This window comes from Halichoeres trimaculatus, unplaced genomic scaffold (genome assembly GCF_033239565.1).
Source record: "Halichoeres trimaculatus isolate MK-OKI-2021-1 unplaced genomic scaffold, fHalTri1.1 fHalTri1_scaffold_12, whole genome shotgun sequence".
Lineage (NCBI taxonomy): Eukaryota > Metazoa > Chordata > Actinopteri > Labriformes > Labridae > Halichoeres > Halichoeres trimaculatus.
Window position 1 is genome coordinate 15,422,182 of NW_027437190.1, and position 27,558 is coordinate 15,449,739.

At 42.7% G+C, this 27,558-nt stretch overlaps 1 protein-coding gene across 1 annotated transcript; it reads right to left on the reverse strand.

Annotated features, from left to right (window-relative positions):
* znf1035 (zinc finger protein 1035) lies at positions 1-26,046 on the reverse strand. The gene is made up of 4 exons (XM_074682739.1): positions 25,538-26,046; positions 10,910-10,965; positions 9,553-9,610; positions 1-9,467 (listed from the first exon to the last, which is right to left on the reverse strand). Exon 4 carries the CDS (start codon positions 9,424-9,426, stop codon positions 625-627), a length of 8,802 nt encoding a protein of 2,933 aa, XP_074538840.1. The 5' UTR covers positions 9,427-9,467; positions 9,553-9,610; positions 10,910-10,965; positions 25,538-26,046; the 3' UTR covers positions 1-624.
* Between the last annotated feature and the right edge of the window lie 1,512 nt (positions 26,047-27,558).

Here is a 27,558-nt window from a genome sequence, read left to right on the forward strand (position 1 = left end):
TTGACTTTACTCATTTTTGAACGGAATTATGAGAAAGTAACGTCATCTGGTCATGAGAAACATACAGTATGAACATACGGGATGCTTGTTTCAAAAATGTAACAATATAAGCACAGGAACAGGTTAAACTGGATATTTCAAAGGCCCTACAGTCATAAAAAATTCCAAGAACAAAATAAAATTGTTTGAAATACATTAATCAAAATAAAGACTAAAAATGATCAAAAATAGATGTAACAAAAAAGGATCATGATCATCATCAATCCCCGAAAACTGCCTTTGTCGCAACGCTTTATAAACATACCCCATAATGTTTTGTATCTATTAAACATATGTACCAACTTGACACATTTTTTCTATTTACAAACACTGTCAAGATGTGTTTTGTTATCAAACTGCATAACAATTTAACTACAGCTTAAAGCTATGCACAAAGTAGATTTAGAAACCAAGGAGAGAAAGTCATTAAACCAAAGCTACCACATTTACAAAACATCTGAATAATAATGAACACCAGCAGAGGTACATAGTCAGGTGTAAGGCATGAAAGGAAATTCAAGTAAGTTAGTTGTCTATTATTCCAAGGGAACTCAAGGTTGAGGGTTTATTACATTATATCTGTTCCTACTGTGAGGACCCTACATGAGTCTGCTGATGTTCCTCCAGCAAATGAGGAAAAGCAAATGCTTTGTCACATTCTGTGCATTCATATACAATTTGGCCAACATGACTCTCTTGGTGCTGCTTCAGTAAAGACCAGTGGCTGAAAGATCGGTAGCACATGTCACATCGGTGCTCTCCACCTTCTTTTCCATCATGAAGTCTCATATGCAGAGACAACTCCTCCACTGTATGAAAAGTAATATCACATGGAATACAGCTGAGGTTGTTTTCTGCTGACTGATTGGTATCCCCCACTGGAAATATTTGACTGTGCCTTCGCTCATGCTTTCTGAGGTAGCGTCTCAGGGCAAACCTTTTCCCACAAAGCTCACATTTGAATGGTTTCTTGTTTGGGTGCTCACTATTTTGGTGCTCCAGAAGACTACTTTTGGATGAAAACTGCATTGAACAAACAATGCAATCATACACATCCTCTCCAGTGACATCAACCTCTTCCTCCTCTCTTGCTGCAGGATGGCTGATTTCAGTGACTGCTTTAGCAGATTGCTTTGAATCCTCAGTCTTTTTTGGGGAACATTTGTGCTGTAGGAAATCATTGGCTCCAAAAATGCTCTGGCCACATTCTCTGCATTTAAATTCAGGAGCAGATATGGCATGACTGTGCTCCTGCTCATGCTCTTTAAGCTTACTCTCAGAGGGAAGCGATTTTCTGCAAATTTTGCATTCAAATGTACTATCAGGATGCACGGGAAAATGGCCAATCAGTTCTATGGCAGTGTTGAAACACTGGTGACAAACTGGACAAATGAAACCTTGTGAAGAATCTTTATCTTTCCCTTGGGTGTAGTGATCACTCTCAGAATCTGCAGAATCAGCATGGGTCTTCGCATGACTGAGAAAGTCCTGGGATGAAGAAAAACTACTGTTGCAATGATTGCATGGGTATTCACTACTAGACCATGATATTTTATGGGTAGCTCTGTGCTTTTTCAGATGCGATGCATGTAGAAAATGTTTATCACAGTCTGAACAGGAGTACTGTCGCTCTTTGACCGCAATGCAACCATGCTCAGACAGCTCCTCAGGGTCTCTGAAACGTTCATTACAGGCACCACAGCGATATTTCAGCTCAGGTGACATAGTCTTTTCCTTTTCTTTTCTTGAAACAGAAGATGGCAGAGGCTCATTTGGTTTGGAGTGGCTTTTCCGATGCTCGATTCTACTACTCTTGGAGGGAAATACACGGTTGCATATATCACATGGGAAGCTCTCTTCACGATGGGTGGACATGTGCTCTTCCAGCTGTGAGAGTCCAGTGAAACTAAAGTGACACTTGGGACATGGGTATGGACGGCTTTTCCCGTGGGACTGCTTGTGTTTACGCAGTGCAAAGAGAGACACAAAACCCCTGCCGCATAACTGACACTGGAACTCAGACTTGTGCATGCGTTGGTGTTGCTGCAACTGGGATGCTTGAAAGAAACATCTTCCACACTCCTCACATTCATGTGGTTTTTCACCCAGGTGACAACGCTGATGATCCTCTAGACTTTCTGATGTTTGGAAAGTTTTGCCACACACATGGCATGGAAAGTATGGAGCAGAATCTGAGTCACTGTCCCCACTGCTGTGGTCTTCTTCCCCATTGCTTTCAGCGGAGCTCTGTTGACTGCTGGATTGTTTGTCATTTTTGCTTTTGTCCTGCATTTTTTTTTCCTGACCCTGTAACTCTTTACTATGCCAGGCTTTGTAGTGTCTTGCCAGCGACTTTTTGGAAGCATAGGCCTTATTACAGAAACTACAGGTGTACACATCTGTTGGATGGGCCTCCCTGTAATGACTACACAAAGATGGTCTTGTCCAAAACCTCTGACTACACAATTTACAAGGATATGGTTTATTGCGGTCATGGCATGATTTGTGGACTTCAAGCTCTGATAGAGAGTCAAAAGTCACAGAGCAGTCAGGGCAAGAATAATTCTTCCCCCTGACTTGATGAGCCTTCATGTGTTTCTGAAGATTTCCTGGACTAGCAAATGACTTTCCACACTCAGAGCATGCATTGCGCTTTCTCTCTTGCTCCTCTCTCCCGTGGTCTTCAAGGTGACTGATGAGCATTAAACCATCTGAGAAGCTTTTATCACACTCTGAACATTGGTACAGCACAGGTTTCTTCTCTTTACTTGGGTTGCTTTGGTCCTTGTTTACTTCTGAATTTCTCCTGGAGTCATCCACTAAATCCCCCTGGCAGGGGGGGGTTGTCTGCCGTGCCTCAGTGACTGTTGTTACAGAGTCATTCAGTGCAAAATCAATCTTTGCTTTCAAGGGGGCCTCCAACTGTAGTGATGTACTGCTCTCTGAAACACGTGGGCTTCTACATTTCCTGCAGTGATCACGATAAAGTTTTTTATTCCAGAAGCCACGTTTGCATCTTTTGCAGTTATAAGCAAACTCTGTTCTGTGTACACGCTGATGAGATACAAGTCCATTTTTGCATGTAAAGGATAGGTTACACTCTTCACAGAAAAAATTGTCAGACACCTCCATGTCTAAGGCTGTATCTAGATTGCAGATGACATTAGCTCCACTACAACTTTCAACCACCGGCTCTTCTTTTATATTTGAAATATTTGAAAGATGATGTTGCAGGGGAGCAGCAGTCACTTGGGGTGCCATGGTTTCCATCTTGTGTGAGTTTATAAAGTGCTCTTGGAGCTGTGAAAACAGCAAAAAACGAGAACTACAGTATGCACAGGAAAAGCCTTTGGGTGGACTTTTAGAGGCTGACTGTTGCCTTTGGCTAACTGTTGGCTCTGATGAGCTTGGCAGCGAGATGCAGGTTTTTTTGTGAAGTTGTAGCTTGACAGGTGAGAAAAACCCCCCACATCCATCACAGAGCACCTTGTTTTGTTTAACTTTCTTGCTGCACTTTGAGTAATGGCGCTTCACGTAATCTCTTCTGATAAATCTCACACCACAATATTCACAGGGATATGGCTTCTCTCCTGTGTGCAGGCGAGTGTGTATGTTTAAATGCCAAAGACTTTCAAAAGCGCGGGGGCAATAGCTACACTTGTGTCTGTGTCTTTTGTTATAGTACGGCTGGAACTTCTGAAGAACAGATTTCTGTAGCTCATTTGAGACTTTCATCAGATTTACGGTGGATGAATTGTTGTCTGGTGGCAAAGACGTTGATGTTGCTTTGGAGATCTTTCTACACTTTCTCATCTTCATATGCTGCTTCAGAGTTTTGGCATGAGAAAAGGCTGAGCCACATTTTAGACACTTGTACAATTTCTCAACATGGTACAAAGTGTTATGTCGAGACAGTTTGGACTCAGTTGGAAAGCTCCTTGAACAGACTTTGCATTCAAATGTCCCCTGCTTTACTTCAGAATCGAGGACAGACTTGTTTTGCCAACCCCTGCCAACATCACTTTGACTGATTTTGGGAATACAAACTTGCAAGCACTGCCTTTTCACTCTACATCGAGACTGATGTATCTTTAAATGGTCATACCTTGAGAAGCAGCTGTCGCAGGCTCTGCAGCGATAAGGATTGACCTCATTGTGTGTCAGAATGTGACGCCTCAGGTTACATGGCTTCATGAAAGTCTTGGTGCAGAATTTGCACTTGAATTCAGTGTCAACTTCTACTTGAGGCTTCTGTGTTGTCTTTTTGAGATTGGGGATGTTCAGTGATTGTGTTGCAGCATCACTTTTAACTCCAGACTCCACTTTCTCCTTGACTCCATCACAGAAGACTTCATGCTGTGAACACATAATGCGGCTTCGAAATCTCTTGCCGCAGTGTAAACATGGATAGGGCTGCAGACCAGTATGTGTAACAAGGTGTCTCAGGAGCAGCGATCTGTACCTGAACCTCTGTGAACAATGTGGGCACTTTAACTGCAGCATCTTAGTTACAGAGGTTCTCTGGACATTCGGTAATGTCTGTGTGGTACTTTTACTTAGCTTGGCAGTAAGAGATAATGTTGACTTGACACTGTCTTTAAAAGTACCATCACAATTCTCCTGGTGTGGTTTTATTTTCATGGGTACATAACACTTCCCACATTTTAAGCATGGAATCAGGGAGTTTTCTGAGTGGCTTTTGTGATGATTCAACAGGCGTGCTCTGTTCTTTAAGACCCGTGGACAATAGGAACACTTGCGAGAACTTTTTGTTTTGAGGTCAGGATCTGCTGTTGCTGCTGATGCTGGGTTGGCTTTGACTTCTAAAGTACCATTGCAGTTATTCTGGTGTAGTTTTATTTTTCTGGGCGAAAAGCACTTCTTACATCTTGAGCACAGAACCAGAGAGTTTTCTGCGTGGCGTTTGTGATGTGTTATCAGGCGTTCTCTGTTCTTTAACAACCGTGGACAGTAAGAGCACTGGAGGGAACTTTTTCTCTCAAGGTCAGGATCTGGTGTGACATGATGTTCGGTTGGAGCAGCCAAACACTTCTTTGTGTGGAGCTCAAAGTAAACATCTCGGTAGAACTGCTTCCCACAGTGACTGCAAGAGAAGGATTTATCGCCAGAATGCATGACTAAATGACGAAGCAATGAGCGGCGATTACTAAAACGTTTCTTGCAAAATGGACACTTGTTTGAAGAACTGGATAGATGAGTCAGACAATGTTTTCTCAGCTCCTGGGCATCAGTGAACTGCTCTTTGCAAAGAGAACACTGGTGCTCTTTTGGTCTGCTATCCTCCTCTTTCTCTTCAACACGTTCCACAGACTGCTGTTTTTTCACTTCCAATCTGTCTTCATGCTTAGTAGCGTTTTCTTCTTGTTTTTGGTGGCTGCGTACATGCCTGAGGAGGTGGGAAGGATGATCATACTCCACATTACAATATGGGCATTTTAGTTTTCCTCTTTTCGGATGTAGGCGTCTGTGCTGGATGAGTTCCCCAATTGTTGGAAAAATCTTTTTGCAAACGGTGCACTGTACCTTTTTCTGATGAGTAACTTTGTGACCAATCAGATGGGCATGCTTCTTAAACTTTTTTCCACACTGCAGACAGGGGTATGGTCGTTCTTCTTTGTGACAGCGCTTGTGTTTCACCAGGGACTCAATTGTACTGAAACATTTCCCACAAAAACTGCAGCTATGACTGCTTTTGGCTACAGTTGAGGAAAGAGAATTCCTGTACTTAACAACTTGTCCAGTGAGCTTGAACAACTCATGTTTTTTCATGTGCCTGTACTTTCCAGAGTTATCAAAAAAGACTGCTGGACAAAGGTTACATGCGTATCGTGGTATAACCTTAGCTGTTGAAGCTGGGGTTGCTTGTCTTATCTGCACACATTCTTTTGTCAGTAATTTCTTCTCGTTTTCTCTTGACTGTCTGAACTGTTCAGCCTCCTTGATTTTTGACTGTTCAAGCTTCTTCCTGGACATTGTGCTTACTTTTCCAAGCCTACGAAGATACTGACTGAGGCAACATGAATTTATATGTCTTTTCCTGTTTGCTGACAAAGTGAAGGTGGCATGGCACAAGGGACAAGGAAATTTGCCTTCAGTTTTTCCTTTGCCACCATATACTGAGTCTTTGACACAGTGGCGTAAGTGTTTATTCCTGTTGTAGGAGTAATTGAAAAGTCGTGGGCAAAGAGGACACTTGAATTTACCGTCCGTCTCATTCTTTGTCTGGCTTTTGTTGCTACTTTTAGTTGTAGTACACTGACTTGAAGGGACAGAATTTTTCTTCTCGTTATATTCATTGCTGAAGTGCTTTGTGGCTCCCCGAGAAGGTGAGATGTTTTTGCCACATGGATCAGTTTTGAAGATGTCAACAAGCTTCACGTGACATTGGCGTAGTTGTGCGGATAGCTCATTCTGTACCAGCATCTTTGGTGGAGGTGATTCTGCTTTGCCAATAACAGACCCAGACTTTTTAACTGGCAGCTCTGAAATCTTGCATCTCCCAAACTTGTGTCTTCGTAGGGAAGGAGGGTTTGAAAAATATAAGCCACATCCATCACACTGAAAGGGTGTTTTGCCTGTGTGATTCCTCATGTGTGCTATGTACTGATACAGTCTTCTAAATATCAGCTGGCACCTACTGCATTTATGCCTGCCTGTTCCTTTTATTTTCTTCTGCAAGCTCATTTTAGAGATTTCTGCAGTACCTGTCCATTTCGTTTCACCACACACATGTTTTTCTGCTTTATCATGGTTTAGCAGGTAGATATTGCAGGTCTCACAAAACTGAAAGTTGTATGCTAAATGACAACTAAGTTGATGTTCAATTAATTGATCCACATTGGAGGTTGTTTGTTGGCAATTGGCACAACAAAAGGAGTTCAATGTTCTACTTACTGATTCAGAGGTCTTGATTATAACAACAGGCTGCAAAACTTTTCTCATTTCTGTCGAGGATTTTAGTCGGGGAGCTTGATCTTCTGAATGATTGATGCTGTTATCATCAGGTCCTTCCAAAGACGGGTCTTCATTTGGATTAATGTCAAGTTTTGTTTCTGTGTCACATGAAGATTCCTCTCTGGAGAGAGGTTCGCCATACAACATATCAAGTTCTGATGTTTCTTCTGTGGATCGATCCAACCCTTGAAATGATTCTCTTGAATTCTCTGCCACATCTCCCCTACTACTTTCCAGTTCAAGCGCTTCTAGGAATTGATCAGGTGAATGAGGTTGAATAACATAAGGGATTGTATTTGTTATCTCTGATGCACTTGTTTTTTCTTTTTCAAGAGAAGGATACGTGTCTTTGCTTGTGTCCAAGCTATCACAAACAACTTGCACTGGTTTGTTGCTGATACCAACAGATGGACTTTCACAAGGCACACCAGAACCATTATGATCTAAGTCTACTTGACTTGTCCATTCATTATCTTGATCTTGACAGGGACCTTTTCCCGTGTCTGAGCTACTTGTCTTTAAGCAGGACTCCAAATGACTGTCTGTGTTTGTCTCATCCCTGTTAATTGCATAGCTGGAATTATCATCTTCTGCTGAAGAGAGAGAGCTTAAACAGTCATTAATCTCTGACATCCTTTTGGGAGACAGATGCTCAGTCAGCTCCAAACAGGCTTCTGAATTGTTTTCCAGGGTACTGGTGCCTTCTCCTACTTTGCAAGTGACATCTTTAGAATCACACTCCTCATCTATCAGTGGGTGTAAAGACTGAGAGGTGTTTGACTTAACTTCTGTCTCTTGATAGTTGGTCTCCATGCTGTCATCCTGCCCATTTGTGGAGCTGGAATTTGAGGACATCTGCTCATCAATAGTCTTGTTTGCTGAAACAGGTTCTTTTCTGTCTTTCTCCAATGTTTCACTTTCAGCCAGAGTATCTTCCACCATGCCTTTGGGGTCTAGAGATTGCTCTTGTCTCTCTTCAATGGCCTGCTCATTGATGCGATCTTGCTCATCTACTAAAGAGGTCACTTTTTTTGGAGAAGTGGATGAGATCTGCTCTTCCCTATTGCCAACTGGGCACTCTTCCTTTTCATTAACTAGGTTTTCAGATGAGCTTATTTGGATGTTCTCCAACGTTTCACTTTCAGCCAGAGTATTTTCCGTCGTGCCTTTGGGGTCTAGTAATTGCTCGTCTCTCTCTTTGATGACCTGGTCATCGATGGGATCTTGCTCATCTACTAAAGAGGTAACGTTTTTTAGAGAAGTTGATGAGATCTGCCCTTCCTTATTGCCAACTGGGCACTCTTCTTCTCTATCAACAAGGTTTTCGGATGAGCTTATCCGGATGTTCTCCAACATTTCACTTTTAGCCCGAGTATTTTCTACCATGCCTTTGGGGTCTAGAGATTGCTCTTGTCTCTCTTTGATGACCTGGTCATCGATGTGATCTTCCTCATTGACTAAAGAGGTCACGTTTTTTAGAGAAGTTGATGAGATCTGCCCTTCCTTATTGCCATCTGGGTACTCTTTATTTCCATCAACAAGGTTTTCAGATGAGCTTATTAGGATGTTAGACGATTCCCCTTGTGTTTTCTCTGTTTTATCCATTTGTATCTGAATTGTATCATTTACATTCGCACTGTCTGAAGTTGTCACCACCTCAGAAGTAGCAGAAGGCTGATCTTCTCCTTCATATTTTGTGTTAAATTGGCTGCTCATCTTGTCATGTGCACTTTGTGCTCTGGGTTCTCCTGTATGTACATTTGAAGGGGTTTGCAAAGTGAAAGTTGTCTCTGACACGTGAGGCCATGGACTCTCAGTTGGGCAATTCAGTTTTCCAGGATGAGGCAGATTCCATTCTGTCGGGCTGTGTTTAGCAGCCACGCCAATTTTGGGTTTTGGAATTGAACTAGCAGCAAATTTACAGGATGGTCTTGATTCACTGACATCTGCATCAGAGCAGCTACTGACATCAGAGTAGTTCTCAAGAAAAGATGTGGCTATCATTCCAGAGTCCTGGTTTAGTCCTTGAATGTCTGTTGCAAAAGAAGGAGGAAAAGTTACAGCTGCTGACAGTCCATCTGTGGCAAAGTCTGACATTTCACTATGTGGCAGGTAATCTCTTTCCATTTGGGTTTCATCACCATGCCACTGAGTGTCTTTGTAGTATCTTTGATAAACACAGTCTGAATGAGAATTTCCATCACTGGTATCTGAGAAACAGTTTGTGTTGAAATTTAAGTTGGTTGCAGTGCTATCATGTGAAGCCACTGTGCTGGAGAAGTCATGGTGTCCAATGAAGTTCTCTATATGCCCAGAGGGACCTCTTTCACACTCTGGCGTCCTTCTGAAAGTGCTGGAGTCCGGTGTTAAAGGTGCACGATTATGGTAGTATGAATCCCACTGATGAGCCATTGTTTGCAAAAACTTGCAGCAAGGTCTTGTTTCACACAGTCCTGAAAATACAAAGGGACATAGGATTACAGGACAAAACAATGTCATATCAAAAAAAAAAGAAAAGCTGTGAAGAAAATATCTGACCTTTCCTTAGAGCTAGATCTCTCCAGGATGATGTGGGTTACATCTGGATGGATATCATCTAGAAATGAAAATAAATTTCACCATTGTTAAGTGGCAAAATAAAATATCTCTTCAAAAGCAAATTTGAATCCATCTTGTATAAATTTATCATCCATCAGGTTTAGAAACAGAGATCAGCTGTATTTGAGTGAGGCTGCTTTCAACAGCATGATCTTTTCACTGGAACAAAGGGCTTCTTGGAAAACTCTGTCCTTACACAACAGGAACCAGGGACAAAATTTAGTTCTGGCGTACTTAATCACTCCCCTAAGAAGGGTGTCAGCAGCTTTGGGGTGTGATTACTGCTATTGCTTCTCCATAGGTCTCTTGCTTGATTTGCATATTCTTTACAGGACCTCAGGCCTCAGCAGATATGCCAACAGCAATGGGCCACAGGAACCATTTCTTCCTTGAAGAGCAGTTCCTGGAACTAAAACTTACTGGCACTTCTGGCTGATAAGCACTTGTGGTAAGTTAGCTCAAGAGGATCTGTTGGCCAGGGAGTCAGGTTTCTGACTGGTTGATTCCAAAGGGTCAGGTCAAAAGGCCCGCTGGTTCTTTCTAGGATCAAACCATTGCAAGAAGTCCTGCAAGGGAGTGCTAAGGGGCCAAATCTGCACCTATGGAGCTTGTACATCCAAGAAAGGTCAACTTGACAAAATAGAATGGATCCCTATGGATTCGGAATGGAACTTTGAAATGTCCAAAAAAATAAGACTTAGTTCCCCTGCCTCTCAAAGTAAGTGGTTTCTTTTTTTTCTGCTATAGTGTATTGGCCTAAGTTTTGAAAGAGGCCATGTACTCCCAAATTTTGGTGAAGAGTTAAGTATTGCTGTTGCTAATTACCACTGAATGCTGAGTTAGATCAGATGGCTGGAAGGACTGACAAACAGACCAGAAAAACCTGAGGGCATTGTGAGGCTCAGACAGAAGCACTTGACAGGCGACCGAATTGCAGCAATTTGATCTAACCTCTTGAAGGAACATGTCTACATCCTAAATGGACAGAAAATTTAATCAGAGTGGGTTGTTCTTCAGTAACTGCAGTATTCAAAGCAGCAAAATCACTGTCAGTGCAGTATTATTTATTCTTCTTTTGCATTGTTGCCTAAAACCATAAATCTTCTTTATCCATCTATTTGGCATGAAGTAGTTAAGCTTAGCAAAGTCATATCTACTCCAGCTTAACACCAGAAAGCCTGTACGGACAGAGGACATGATCACATTCAGCATACATAAAGCCTCTAAACATATACAATTACACTTTGACAATAAATAACCATTGTGTGTTATTATAACAAGAGAAAAACTGTGTTACCTGGAGTTACAATGTCTGCTGGTATTAAAATCTTGAAAGACATCAGTCCTGGCTCCCTGTGAAATGGACAGAAATGCATTCATTTTAGTAAAACAAGAACCTACTTAGAATTCTTTTTCAGCAAAAGCATCACCTAGTATTTTTTCAGCGAAGACAGATGCCCATGAATAATTATGATACACACCAAAGGCAGTGAACAATAAGCAAGGCACTGACAACTGGGGATCTCACTTTCTCACCAAAGGACTTTTGACATGTGGATATGTGTCCACTGAATATACTCAATAAAAGCCATTTGATGATCTTTTTTTTTTATAGAAAACAAAGATGCATCAGAACTGTGGCGACTACTGGAGCAGTTGATACCTTTTATTCAGGTTAATTTGCCGTGTCTCAAGGTTGCAGCTGAAGTAAACTGCAGTTGCTGTGAATCCTGATTTCCACCTTTTGCCATTGCCAATATTCATGATCTGGCTGGTAAACGCACTTCGAATCCACTCCTTAAGGGGCTTTTTTGGGTTAGCTAAATAATATGCAACTTTTCAGCTACAGCTAAATGGTGGTAGGATCTGACCACAGCAGGATCTGACAAAGATCTGACTTCCCCCCTGGAAGTCAGTAACTTTATTTTCCATCTAGGGCCAAATCACAGCAGAAGTGATTCAGTTACCTCTCTCAAAAATCAGGTCTATACCTTGTTTATTTTTAATGTAACAAACTACCTAGCCTTATGTTATTCATCTAATTTACATGACAGGGTGTCATTTGTACATCGTCACATTCACATTTCTTCTCGTGCTGTTTGGCGCACATCGAAGTTTCGCCCCAGTGAAACTACTGACACAAACACGTGCGCACTTTTACACACACAGACAAGCACATTCTGTACAGCGGACATAGAGTTGGGAAAACCACCACAAGAAACATTTTCCTGCTCTATGTCCGCTGAAGATGCAACACTCTCCTTTGCCACTCAACTCAGTATTCTTACCGGAGAACGAGAATTCAATCAAAGGATTACACTTTGTCACAATGAACCGAATCAAACTAAAAGATTTCAAGTATTGATGTGGCAGTAGTACAGTGGCTGGGTACTACCCTAAAGGCACACAAGTGCAACTTGACTAACTTTTGAGAAATTCACAGTTTCACTAAAACTTGCAGCATTGCTAGGTAGACCACAGCTCTGGAGCAGCCTAGTACAGTGCATCTTTTTTAACAAAATGTTTGAAAGCAGAGGATCGAGTATGAATGTGAAAGCTGTGACTGCAATCTAACAAGGAAATTGGTATTGTGTTCTTCACCTTGTAAAAATAATTAAAATATGATGTACTCTGCATTTCAGATCAACAATCATTAATTATTCTGAATGAACTTAACTTTTCTTCTGGAAAAACTCATGGAGGTGGACCCTGCACATAAAGGCTGGTACACAAAGTATTAATGATACACAACAACTGTGCTGAGACAATGAAACCTGTAACCATTATTATAGTGTCACATATAGTCACATAATTGTTTGCTGTAACTGATGACATCCTTAATTGTCAAGGGACACACAGGGCTTCCCCTCCCACACCTCAGATCCTCTGATCATATTTGCATCAGGCTACTCCCACCCAAAAACAAAAAAGTCCATCACTGTTTAGCCAGGTGACTAAACCTTAATGCTCATGGGTTGTTTAGAAAGTAAAGCAGCACACACTGCTCATGTGGACCTTGATGGGTATGCATCTTTTGACCTTGGCAGCACAATCATGATTGACCCTGACCAAAACCCACAGGGAAGTTTGCCTGAAAGCTGGCATAACAAATCTTCCCAGAGAGAAGAAAAGAGAGACCTTACTGCTGACTTTCAGAGGGGGAAAGTCTTTAGTATGCCTTAAAAATTGTCACCCTCTTCTCCCAAGGACATGTGGAGGGAGAAGCACCGACACCATCAATGCTTACAGTGAGAGAGATGCTGCGTCAGATACAGTGTCTCTAGATCTCATCTCTTCCCGATGACCTCAACAAATATAGCAATGTGGAAGAGGCTTGTCCTTCTGCCAGGAAATCTATCACATGGTGTGTCTTTTCCTGCAGAAAACCAACCCCTGCAAGGCTCAAGACCCAGAAAACATCAACATGCATCTTTCATTAACAGTTTTAGGTCATAAAATACTTATCTCATGGGATATTTTGAAACATATTTATGTATTTAAAACTAAACTAGGATGCATTTCCACCTTCTGTTTTAACCCTAGACTGTATAATAGATAGACATAATCTCTGTGACAACTCCTTTTTGTTTCTGAAAAGGAGTTTTGAAGCAAATCATCGACAGCGGCCACATTGGAAACAGGGCAAGCTTTGAGCCTCCATACTGACAACTATAGAGGAGCCCACGTGTCAATCACCTGAACTGTACCTCTGATTGGGCGCACTTGCAATCTTAATATCAGCTGTGTCAGAGAAAAAAATCACCCTTTGCAGTTTGAGCTGTTGGACAAATAAGCTGTCTAAACCAAAATCATTTGTTGAAATCCTGCTGTAAAATGCTTTTTTTTTGTCTTGGTGTGTATGTAGTTTCCCGTAATTCCAGAGCCCTCCTCAAGCAGACACACAATGAGCAGCAGATTTTAGCATTTCCACATTGCCTTGCCTAATCAGGACTGGAAGTTTTACAGCTGTTGCAAACTGGATATCCACTGACACATTAATCTAAAGGTCTCCAGTTTACAGGGTCACTCAAACTGTAAACCAGGAGACACATTCACTCTATCAGACTAGTCAATCACAAAACTACCATCACCATCCCTGGCCTGAATGGCCCAACAGCGCCGTTCTTAAATGACTACCCCCTGGTGGCACTTGTTCCAATGGTCATTTAATACTTTGAAAGGCTGGCTGTGGCATACATACAGGACTGCACTAATGACGACATGGAGCTTCATTAGTGGACACAGCAAATAGTGCACCACTGCTGACGCCATCTTTCTGTGGTCCACCGCTACACCACTCGTCCTTGACTTGGGTTCTTTCTTTAATCCCATAACTGGCATTACTGGGCAACAGCCCATCTCCATGCATCTGGGCTCATAACTTGAAATGGCCTAAACACATTATCTTCCTATATTACACCCAACCCAGAGATGAGTCTTAGAATGAGGACACACTGGCCATTCAAACCACGCTCGAGCACAGTTCAACCTAAAAGTGAAGTTCATTTGGCTAGTTTAACTGCAATTGTGCTGTGCTTATGCACAAGCATGCAGACGAGAGGAACAATTCATGTTGTATGATTGCTGCTATCGCTTCTCTCAACAATCATTTAAACAAAAGTGAGGGGTTGAGAGGGCTGTGTCGGATCAAAACGACTAAACATTAGTCAAAAACTCTAATGCCACGGCCACACCAAACGTGAACTCGCGAATTAAATCGTGCGAAACGCCTGTCACGCGCCGCGTGAACGCCCAAATCTCGACACTGAACTATTTTGACAAGCTGAGGGGCGTTCCTGCGCATGCTGGTTAGAGAGCCCGTTCATTTAAAGACCGAAAGCCCAAAAGAGCATCTGAAAAACAATGAGCTGTGGGTTCAAAAGCATGACAGGAGAGTGTATGAAAGCTTTGGAGATCACAATCAATGCCTGCTGCCTCTCCCTGGTAATCTACCGGCCCTGCCTGGCTGTTCCCTGCGATCTCATCCTTGACCCTCCAAACCTCCGACCCCCCAAACCCCCGACCCATGTTCCCAGAGGTTCATTATTCCCTGGGAATAATGAAGGGGTCAAGGAAAGAGAGGGCCGCAGGGAACTTCCATTTTTTCCCTGGCTCTGCCCCTGCCCCACTCTTTCCTCCTCTGTATCAGGCTCAAAACTCCACTGAGGAAAACACAGTCTGACTCAGAGATAGCCCGTGCAGGCAAATCCAGCTGGAAACGAATATTTACAGAATTTACCTTCAAAACCTGTCTCCTCAGCAACTTTCACCCAAGCTTGCTCCTTTTTTTCTGGTCTCTGTAGAGTACACAAGTCATATCTTATAAATCTGGATAATGACACACCGCACAGATTATCCTCTCCTCTATCTCCCGGCGGGGTTGGAGTCAGAGCAGGTGACCATCACTGATTGGCTGCCGCAGCACAGCCTTCACGCGAATTTGCGTCAAAAGTTAAATATTTTCAACTCGAGCGAATTTCGCATCTACCGCCCAAACATGCGAAATTCGCTTCAACCACGCGAACGCTCCAAACACGCAAACGCTCCGAACACGCCGCGCCAAACGCCCCACACGCGCCGTCCAGGGCGAGTCGGTGTCTAACGCATCTTTGCATTGACTTCGTATGTAACCTTGCGCAAATTCGTGTTTGGTGTGGCCGCACCATTAAGTTGTAGCAGTGTTCTCTGTGTCTCACTGCATGCACCATGCACGATGCTCATAACACAACCACACTCAAGGAGGCTCATCAACACCTTTACATCCTCAGGAGACTGAAGCAGCTTTCCAGGATTGCATCAACATCTGAGCTTGCCTTCTCGAGTCATTGAATGGAGTGCAACCCCAAGCCATACTTCTGTGTATCTCAGGTGAGCTGCTGCAGTATTGGCGATGCCAGTGCAGAGAATAACTGTCGATCATCCTATTAGAAAAATATACAACGCTGCTATTGTTAACCTGCAGCATCTAAAGCCACGTTTCCACCAAGCAGACCGGTTTGGTTCGTCTTGGTACGGTTTGTCTCGGTAAGGCGCGCATTTTGTGGCGTTCCCACTGACATATCCCAAGACAGATCCACAAATAACTGAGACGAGCCGTCCCTTTTTCGGACCCTTTCATGTGGGTACCAGACTGAACCGATCCGCTCTTGGAAGATGGAGCTACAACACTGCAGACCATTGATTGGTTGCAAGCACTTACCGAGCGGCAGTATTTCTCCAGGAGGCACACAGTCTTCTCTGAAACTGGTTGCACTTTGTATCAAAGAGCCACATGCCAATCACAAAGAAGACCAATTGCTGGATGTCTTCCAACGTTGCTTTTTGTTTACCGTGTCACAGTTTTCCTCTTTGTTGGATTTATTAGCGAGGACACTGTCGCCCTGCTACGGTGTCACGCTATTGTTTAACAGCAGCGGCTTTCGGCACCCGGCTTACACACTGCCTACCACGAGAAGGCACAGTTTTCTGTGGAAACGCAAACGGGATCAGGCTTACCTGTACGTGCCTAACCGAACTGAACCGACCTGGACTGCTTGGTGGAAACGTGACTTAAGATCACTTAGCCTAGGGTTCTCCACTTACTCTGTTCTTAATCTCTACAAATATCAGAAGTAAAGATTTATTAAATATTTTTTGTCTTTTACATTGAGTTTGTATTCAGCCCTACAGAAAAATAAGCACAATAGAATTTATTTTGGTTGTTATCTTCTGTACCGGCACGAGAATTCAAAAATGATAATAAAGAGGATTGTCATGGAAAGTCAAGCAGCCTCCTTTTAGTTAAGTGCTCATGAAAGTGAGAACATACAAAAATGCAAACTAAATGAAATAAGGCCTTTCCCTTGTTCAGATTCATTATTATGACTCATGAGCCGTTTTTGTTCTCACAATATTACCACATATGGGTTGCTCTGCTGCTTCAGCAGTGCTTCTAGACCTGCTTTTTTTTTATCTTTAACCCTTTCATGTTTTAACCTGCTTCTGCAGCCCAGATATCAGTACCATTACTGGAGATTCCTCATTTCCATAGACAAGTCTCTGCATGGTTGCACTGTACCTCTTCTGTCACAATTACCTTTAAGATCCACAAGCACTCTTCAAAAAGCCCAGCTGAGTGACAACCAAAAAGTATGAATCTTTCTTCTCCTTCAGGAAACCTCCTAAAATGGTCCTTTCATATCTACAACCATTACTTCCAAAGCAGTATATGACTTAGCATAGAAGAAACTGGAAACAATTAACCGGCTCAAGTGCAACAAAGACAGCTGACAGAAGCAGATTGAGCCACAGACGAGGCTGAAGCATTGAAACAGTTAAAATGAATAAAATAGCAGCAATGACCAACTGGCTGCAGCACAGACATCACTGACAGATACCTGTTTGAAAAGGCCCTTGATGTTGCTGTTACCATTGCTGAAAGGGAAAAAGATTGACAGGGCTTTCCCCAAGGAACGAAGCATTGAAACTGACTAATAGCTGGACACACACTTGCGTTCTGACTGTGATATTGTGCACAGGGGATTCAACCTCCTCTGCAGAAAAAAAGAGGGGGACAGAAGCTCAAAACCACATAGCCATAATATCAGCTTGATACCAATCCCTTCAAACTGAAAACAAGATGGAGGCACTGGGAAACCACATAGGAGAAAGATTTGCTTGGCAGAGGTCAGAGCAAGAAGGAGCCATGTGTGACAGAAATATCAATGAAACAGACTCAAGTTGTCAGAAAAAGGACCAAAAAGAGCAGGCAATATTATGTCAATGGGGAAAAAAGCAGGTATGCATTTGGTGGGCCATTGCTACAGTAGCGTTTCCCACTCAGGGGGGGTAGATATTGGTTCCAGAGACTACGATAGGTTTTCTTTCTATTCCCTAGAACCCCTCAATTCAAAGGGGGGCTATGTGCTGGGGAGTGCCAGCACCACAGGTTTGCTCTGTCTGTCGGCTCACGCCCTGCTTTCACAGGAGCAAAAAAGTGTTACTAGGAACAGCTGGCTCTGTGGAAAATGAACTGAGCACATATCTTCTGTGGATTGCAGAGAGATGCGGTGCAGTGCTGCCCATGTGAACTGGAGCATTCACTTGAAAGGGAACGGACTGGCTACACAGTGCGCAGTGCAGACAGAATGCAAGGCTGTGTTCTGAGTGAATTTTGCTCTGCTTCTAGTGTGGGCCTACCATCCACTGTCTTTCAGTGGATGTCCCCCTAATGAGGAGACAGGATGTATCGTGTGATGACTGGGCCTGTTAACAGTACATGGACTTTATTACAACATAATCATCAGATATCTCTCTGATAGTATGAAGGCCTCTGTAGCTGCCAACTCACCAAGACCGCATCAGCAGGAACTGCAGCAGGGGCTCCTCAAGGGTGAAGCTCTAGTAACCATGGAGACCAGGACACTCTGTACTTACTTACATGCACACTGCTACGTAACATAAGAGTAAGGTATGCAAGTGGAAAATACACACAGACACCCACACGCAGGCCAAAGAAGTGGAAGGGTGCTGACATCCATTGTGACACCCATCTGAGCAGTATGTTTAAGACAGGTTAGACAGAGGACTCGAGCCTTACACAGAGCTGGTGGCGTACCAGCCAGGCAGGAAAGCACCCTTGAAGAGCTGTGAGCACAAGGTGAACAACTTTCTCAGGAGGCTCCAAATCAATCTAAGTTTACCAGAGATTGCACTCCAGAAAGTCTGCCCTGATGCAGTTAGGGACTTTAACCAACAACTCTGCTGTTGGACTCAGGTCAGTCAGAGTTGCTCAACTTTGAGGAAAGAGGCACTGTGGGTATCCACAAACAAGGCTGTGAGCAAACAATGCATATCTCTGACTCTGTCTCTTGCATTGACATAAACCAGATGGATGGATGGAAAGTGTCCTTGTCTTCTAAAGTAAGGCAGCCCCCTTGGGGGACTGCAGCGAAAAAAGACTTCAATTCCTTTATGCCAATGGGCTTGATGCTTTTAATGAAACACAGGCTAACAAAACAAGTGCTGCATGGGAAACACACTCATTAGGATTGAATGTTTGCCAGCCTCTCTTCTACCTGAATGTTAGTGCAGCATGACTTTGAATGTCCACATTGCTATTACTATTTATTTTACAGACAACTGCCTATTAACACAGCTAGACTGGCTAATGGTACATTATAAATAGAAACCTGACATTAAGACATGATAAGAGATCTGCTCTTATCTTAACCCACCATGAGTACATCAGTTAGCAGCATTTAGCAAGATACAATGGCAAGGAAAAACTTCCTTTAAAGTGATACTCTGGGATGGAACAAGTTGGGTCCTATCACAAGGTTCAGGGCAGAAATTACCCCTACAGCAGTGTTTTTGTGCAGAAGAAGCCCAGAGCGCTCGCACCAAAGACCCCCTCCCTGCTCTTCTGTCGGTTTCCTCTGCACTCAGACGGGGCCATTTTTTACTTGACCAAAAACACAAATAAACGGACTCCCACCGAAAAAAACTGATATCGGTCTGCATTCACGCTTTGTGTAGAGAATTTTCAGTGCGTTACCTTCACACAAAAACACCGCTAAGTAAGTCTCTAGTTCTCATCGTGTCTCTTCGTCCTGACAGACTACCTGCGTTTGTTTATATCTGGCACGCCGTGCGCACATACTGATACACCAAGCGGCGAGCGCCTCGTAGCCAGCTGTGGCTCTGCAGCGGAGGTAGCGCCGTTTTACGACACGATGAGAACTAGAGACTTACTTAGCGGTGTTTTTGTGTGAAGGTAACGCACTGAAAATTCTCTAAATAAAGCGTGAATGCAGACCGATATCAGACTTTTATCACTGGGAGTTCGTTTCTTTGTGTTTTTGGTCAAGTAAAATATGGCCCCGTCTGAGTGCATAGGAAACCGGCAGAGGAGCAGGGAGGGGGTCTTTGGCGCGAGCGCTCTGGGCTTCTGCTGCACAAAAACACTGCTGTAGGGGTAATTTCTGCCCTAAACCTTGTGATAGGACCCAACTTGTTCCATCCGGGAGTATCACTTTAAAAGGCAGAAAACTCGAGCAGAGCTAGACTCATGTTAGCCATCCACCTCCACAGTGCAGGAGTAAAAAAGAGGGATAGAGTGATACAGAAAGAGCGGGAGAGAGAGAGTATGGAATGTATGATTGACACTCTTCTATCAAAAAAGGACCAATTTCTGCCAAATGGGTGCTGATATACAGACCTGATCAAAATCTCGAGACCAGTTGAAAAATTTACCTTTTGCACATTTGGATCTTAATGAGGTTTTAAGTAGAGCTACAATATGCAAAAGCAAGTAGGTAGAGTGCGACAAAAAGCACTTTGAAAGTAATTACATTTTTGTGTTACATTTTTTTCTCATCAGAGAATAAAACATTTTCCACCTTTCAGTGTCCCATGTTTGATGCTCCCTGGCAAAGTCTAAGTCGGGCAGTTTTGTGGCGTTGACGAAGACAAGGTTTTTGAATTTATTTTTGTTTATGAAACCCTTTCCTCGCAGATGCCATCTGATGGTTTAGCGCTGCAGACGGCACCAGTAAGGGCCTTAATTTGGGTCCAGGACTGCCCTATGTCTTGACGGTCAGCCAATCGGATCCTCCAGCTCAGCGCAGGTATATATTTTTGGGTCTACCACTTGACTTTCTTGCTCCATAACGCTCAGGATCGTTCAAAAATTTTTTAGAATGACTGTCTTACAGCGTCCAACTTCAGTAGCAATGGCACATTGCGTGAGGCCTTGCTTATGCAGCTCGTCGATCAGACCACATTCAAAAAGAGACAGCTTCTTAGCTTTAGCCATCAGGAGGGTATGACCTAGTGCTGCACGATTTGGGGAAAAGGTGCGATTTGCGATTAGGTGGACAATATTGCGATTGCGATTGTGCTTGCGATTTAATAAAAAAAGCGGTGTCATGATGAGTCGACAGACTTGTTTGGTAATCATGGAGAAAAATCTGAATTGCATGTGCTGACATTGTGATTGCGATATCCTCTTTTGCAATTACGTAATTGCATGTGCTGACATTGCGATTGCGATTGTGATAATTGTGCAGCCCTAGTATGACCATGTGAATTCCTGACAGTAAAATGACAATTTTGAGCAGATTTTGGCTTTAATAGCCTGTGCTATTATGCCACAGCCACACACAAAGACTTATGTCAAGATTACATATAAAATCAATGCAAAGATGCATTTGGCACAGCGGGTATGAAGCGTCTGGCGCATTTGGGGCGTCAAACACCTCTAGGCTTGAGTTCACAATATTGAATTTTCAACGCAAATTCACATGTCGCTCAGCGATGACACCCCCCACCCCCTGCGTCATTGATTTGACTAGGGGTGGGCGATATAGCCTCAAAATTATATCACGCTATTTTGAGGAAATTTGCAAAATAAACAACTTATTATTTGAGGTTGCTGCTTCCGAACAACAGCATTTTTTTTGCAGAAACAGTGTGGAAGCCACTTTTCCAAACATTTACTCCTGCTACTACACAAGCTTGAAATGCATAGTAAGTATGTCAGATACAGCGGAAACCTGACATTTTGGAGAGGAAAAGTTAATCTTGGAGGGAAAAAAATTCATAATTCTATACGAAACAACACATTCGTTCTATAAGGACACCAACAGAGAGGAGAAGGCATGGATTGAAATTGCTTAATTTTTGGGAGGGCCAGGGAAGCTAAACATGCTAATACACTACCATGAAAGTACTTGGTCATGAATGGGATTCCTGCAGGAACATGTGGTTCTCCTGTGATCTTGGGTATCCAGCTATGCTCCAGAGACGCATCCAGTGTGAAATGGCACGCGCCCAAAAAATGCAGCACTGAGCTGCGCTCACGCTTTATGTGTGAATTAAGGGTAAGGCTGATATAGGGTTTGGGCTGGGGCTTGACTACATGTCCATTGTAGAGGCAAAAAAAAAACTCCCCCGATGATAACGTAGCTTACGTGTACTTCTCAAGGGCCTTCATAGCCTTGTATTCGGCCACGTGTTTTAGCTTTAGGTGGTGAAACATGTTTGTGGTGTTGCCATCCTTTGCAGTAATAGTTCTCCTGCACATGTTGTGTATAATGTGTTTTGCTGCGTGTCCGACCTGCGGTAGCCAAACCACCTCCACATCACAGAGGTAGCTCCTCTTTTAGACAATAAATCCTCATGTGAGGACGAAGTTGATGCAGCCGTATTGCTTTCGCTCACGGCCATTGTTGTTTTGTACACAGCAGGGAGCGTCATACATCATTGCGTCTCCGTACTGTAAATATCCCTAGATGACAAGTATGTGTTGTCAAAAAGTTTATACCTGTATTATTTTAGACGGTAGGAAAATGCACACCCCTACTGGAAACATCAACTATCATTTGGAGCTTGGACACACACAGAAACAATCTAGCTGGTAGAGTTGTAGAACTGCCCCTCTGCTGTCGAACGCACCCACTTCACATGCCCATTACCTCAGGTCAGCTCTGTACTGTGTAACAAATTGTTGTATTATGGACAATGTAATGACTCAAATTCATGTTTGGAACGTTTACTTTTGTCTGGTAACTTGTCTCAAGTTACCAGCTTGATTATTGGCAGGCCACTCTTTTATTCTCTAGTTTGTAACAACATTTGCTAAAAGGGCTAGCAAGACTGCCTCTTTTCTGTCGCCACTGTTTTATCCTTCTGCTTTAAGCCATGTGGTTAAGCATCAAACCAGTATTTCTGTGGCATGCAAGTTTAACGCTACATATCTTGCACTGCCCACTAACTTAACTGTTTTTGCCAAAGACCTTTCAGACATCTCTTTTCTTGACTGGAATGTTGCAGGGGTAGCAGACTGTTCTGTATCTGTTCTTCTGTGCTTTTGCTTAAGGTGTAACAATATTCCTATAGAGTTACTGCTGCCATAAGACTGTTGTTTTTGCTGAAATCTGGTGAGGTGTGTACTAAAGCCTAAGCTGTTGCTGGGGAAGTCACATGTTTGTATCCTGTTAATTATTTTAGTATATTCAGTAAGGCAAAAACAAAAAGCTGGGTCACAATGCTGTATGAGTTCAAGTTTTGAAGCCAAAAGCTGTACTTGCATGTATGTATATGTGTCAGCACTACACACACTGTGACCCTCACAGCAGGGAAGAGTGTCACAAACAGTTTAACATAAACCAGAGGTGACATGGACTGTGCCCGTAGCTTCCGTAAGTAACAGCAATAAATCTCTGTGACTTAGAAGCCAAAACATTTAATATCACTCCTGAACATTTAGTGCGCAGTCACACTGACAAACCGTACCGTGCTTGAGCACGCTTCAACCCAAAAGCCAAGTTCATTAGACCAGTGTGACTGCAAGCATGCCGTGCTTAAGCAGGATTCACTTCTCTGCTTTGGCACGCTTCAAAGAGGTGGGCTTCAGCATGGTTTACTTCACGCACAAGCACAAGCACAAGCACAAGCACAAAGACAGCGTATATGGTCCAAGACTTATGATCGCCACAACGGCTCCTCTCAATTAGGGCTGCAACAACAAATTGATAAAATCAATAAAAATTTATTAGTAAAAGCGTTGACAGTGTTTTTCCATAATTGATACACTGTACTGTGCCATTACTGTATCAGTTTTGTCTTAAGTTTATTTGTCTTCTTCCTTTTTGTTGGATTATTTAGCTGTTGGCAACTAGCTAAACATGCATTATCACCCCCTACTTGACTGCAGTGTAGATTACTTGGGCTGCGGGGCTGTATGCGTCACATGTAAACATATCAGCATAGTGGAGGAGAAGCCGAGCCGGCAAGTATGGGGAACAAGTAAACACATAAATAATGGCAGAGCTGGAGAAAGCCGTTCGTCCAAAAAATTCCAGAGTTTGGGAGTATTTCATGCTGAGTAAAAGCACACAGTGTGTTGATTGCAATTTTTCAACAATCCAGCACTCAAAACGCAAACATGTTGTGCCCATTGATAACAAGCCTCAGCGAGGTGAGTAGCTAAAAAATCCCACATACACTCCTTTTATATGTTGTGAAATGTATGGTATGTCTTTTAGAACTCTTTTTATCTTTTTATTAAATCGTCACCTAGTTTGAAAACCACAAGTAGTTCATAAAACTAACGTTAGTATTAGCATTAGCTGCTACAGATAGTCGTAGGGTAATACTGTAAAAGCATTTTAGCTGTATTTTTAAATTCAAAATGTATAAATTAGTGTAACTTTCAACATGAAGGCAAACAAGTCCGCCTCCTTTAAAACTACATGGTGAGGTTGCTGAAACAGAAGAACAGCTGAAACTTCAAATCCAGGAGTGAAATAGAAGTTACTTTTATTAGTTTTTGATCAAATTAAAACAAAATTGGTCTTGAGTTATCTCTGTGATTTGTACTTATTGTTTTCTTTAAGAAGTGGGGGAAAAAAATTCAAAATATCGTAAATCAAATTTGTTGTGAAACAAATCAGGGATTTTATTTTTAGGCCATATCGCCCGGCTCTAATTTCCACTGAAAACTCTGGCTTGCTGTTAACATGGCAACAGTGGCCGCGGCATTTCACAAAAATTTCCCATTTTTCAAAAGTTTCTGTTTTAGGTCAGCGAAAGCGCCTTTACCCAGTTAACAAGAGGCTGAAATGCAAAAATACTTTTGCATTTCATCCAAAACCATAGCTATGTTAATAGCTCCTTACTCCATGCCCGAACAAAGAAGACCAACTCACAATTCTGAGAGCAAATAATGAGTGAGGGCTTTGACTCACTGATTAACTATAGTAATATTATTATCTTGGCAAAATGTTAAACATGAGAAAAACTTCTAAGAATTTCCTCTTTGTTTCAAGTACAGCAGGTTCAAAAAGTAGTCTAAAGGGAATATGGTCACCTAAAGAAATTAAATGCAAATATAATAAAGTGACATTTCTTCTACAATACAAGTACCATTTTCACTTTACAAGTCTAGATGAATGTATCTGACCCCTATTTTTCCATCACTGTTTAAATAAAATTGAATGGCTGCTGTAATAACTGTAAAGGGAATGTTCCACAGACCATGTATTCACTGTTTTAGTTTACAAACTTATGTGAATTATAAAGCAGGTATGCTGGGGCTGTCTTGCTTTTGCCATATAAAAAGAAAAAAACTTCTGACTCTCAGACTACACACTTAATAAAATCAGACCAACCATAGGCTTCTTTCTAAATAATGATACTTAATTTAAAAGTACAGTGTGTATGACTTTGCAGCATTTTGCGGAACCAACTTGGTAGGTATGATAAATAAAATTCCAAGGTTTGTCGAAGTAAATGTACAATAACCTGAATACAGAAATTGCTTTGGTATTGGTGTTCAATCAAGCTACATTACGAACTTAGTCTTGAGGGAATATAAAACATCTGAATCTTTATGAATTAGAAGACTATGCAAGAGTGGCAAAATACAACACACACACACACACACACACACACACACACACACACACACACACACACACACACACACACACAAACAAGCAAACACACCCCCAATCTACAAAGTATAACAATTTGGATTTTGCAAAAAACTTGACGTTTTCGTAGTTTTAAGCCGTCCAACAACTTTAAAACTTACTTCTAGAAAAAAATAATTCACTCATAAATGAAAGTTACACATCAGTGGAGGGGCAACAGCAGGTACTTCTGAATGATTGCTGTAGCTGTGCATAGAAGCATCCTTTTAAGAGAGCAGAGAGCTAATAGGCAACAGTAGAAGGCTCAGTAAAGACCGTAAATCATATACAACAGTGTCGTGGTTTGTGACTATAACCACGTGTTAGATAACTCTACTCTGACGTTATTCGTTGACATGGGTGAAAACTAGCAAGCTAGCATCATCTCTGCCAAACACATTGTTAGCTAACACTGAAAACCGATAGCTAGACTGCTTCCCTACAGCCGGGTCTTAAACGGGCTATCTTACCAGCTCAGGGCTCCACGTTTTCCCTCCGTCCTCTTTATCAGTCGGAGTTTATCTGCTGCATGGTCCTTTCTTTTCTCCACCTCGATGTAAGGCAGGACAAGAAGGTTTGTTCTGTAAGAATCCGAGTATAACCGCAATCCTCCTAGACTATGGCTTCCGTCTTCCCCCGGAGACCTCCTCTCTTTCTGGACCGATGGTCGACGGTTGTCGTTCAACCTTAAATCCTTTGTTTTTATCCTGCACCGCACGCGCAAGCTGGCTCGTTGCTCTGCCCCGGATACCGGTGAAGACCAAGAGTGGCTCCTAACGGATTAATAATTCTTCACGCATTTCCTCACAATGTGTACGAAACTGTACATACGTTATACAACTGTGTAAAAATACAACCAATGACAAAGTGCTGGTGATCTGAGAGAGACCGCCCCCCCGCGCTCTGTGGCTGTTCCTGCCTGAGCCTGACTGAACGGCAGCACGACTCCTTCCGGCCAGCTACGTCGTGGTTCCTCCTTGCTGCAGCAGCTGCGTCCTGCCCCCTTACGTGCTCAGGCAGTCAGGCAACAGCAGCAGTCCCCGCTGCAACTGGCAGTTCACTGAAATCCTGAAAAGGGAGGTGCACCCTTGTGTAGTGTAAACGACACAGTGTTGACTTTGAACGGTCAAAACTACCGAGGAACTCACCGAAAACCTGGTATCAGAGGATATGACTCGATGTGGTTGGTGTTTTAAGGGTTAATGACTGCACACAACCATTTTGTGGGCAAGCCATGGAACAAAATGGCGTCCTCCCTTCTTGCAGTGGTCCTCTGGAAATCCCCCAGGCACAGAACAACCAGATCCTATGAAAACAACACATGCCCCCCCTGAGAGGAGAAATATATTCTGTCATAATGGAAATACAGCAACTTCTGACTTGTTCTGTATTTTGTGACCAGTTTTCTCTTACTAGTCCTGAAGTGGTATCTCCACTATCCCTTGGCGACTTGTCTCAGAAAGTGCAGATCATGAAGGAAATTATGAATAATCATGTTATAACAAATTTGGCGTCCCCAAATAACACTAAAAATCTTGGGCAAAGACTTTCCAACTTTGCTAGACGTCTGCAGTGCTGAAGAAGTTGCCTAGCCGTGTCTAAAGTTCAAATACACAACACTACATTGTGCCTGACTCTTGCAAGTAGCATCATGTTTTTAATTTGAAAAGCCTTGATGTCACTAAGTTGTTAAATGCTAGGAGGGCGCTACACTTTTTTAACATCCTGGAAGGCTTTTGTGTGGTTGCTTGTGCAGGAAAAAAGGCAACAGACATGTTAGTGTGTGGGGGAAAGAGGAAAAAGAAAATAATTTGGGTGGGAACAAGCTGCCTTTCTTTACTGTCTCTACCTGAATGATTTTAGCAAGACCCAGCAATAGACTAGTGTGCAGATTGTGGGGGGGTCAGGGGGTTGCTATTCCTAAAAGGCCTGACAATGATCCCAGCACCTAGAACATGGGGTAACTGATTCTGGCAAAGGTTAGTTTTCAAAAGCAAGCACCTGGGGTTGTTTGGACACCAAGGGGGTAATTTTTGTGGTAATGACACCAGTGACTCACACTGGCACCTAATATGAAGTGGTAAGTTATGGATGACACATCATCAGAGGGGTCTTCAATTTGATCTTGCAGCAGTAGCAGCTGCAGAAGCAAGGCACCTGGTCTTTTACAACCGATTTAGAATCAGACAAGCTTTAAAAAGGCAGACCGACAATCAGTGTCTGATTTTGACCAGGATGCTTGGGGTGGTTGTTTTTCTCACAGTATGCCTTTAAAGCACAACCAGTGGAAGGACCCTTTTTTTGGTTTTGGCACCCCTGGTAACATCTGCTGACTGTTGCAATTCATGAAGGACAGACACAGATGGAGGGAGCAGAGTGAAACCATTACAATATCCATCCATCAACATCAGGCCCACTCACTTCTACTGACTTCTTCAATGGGTTGATGATGTAACAGCTCCCTGTTAGCATACTGGTAAGGCACACTCAC

What these genes read in the sequence shown, in the direction of transcription:
- znf1035 (XM_074682739.1), bottom strand. Translation starts at nt 9,426, where the DNA reads ATGGCTCATCAGTGGGATTCATACTACCATAATCGTGCACCTTTAACA.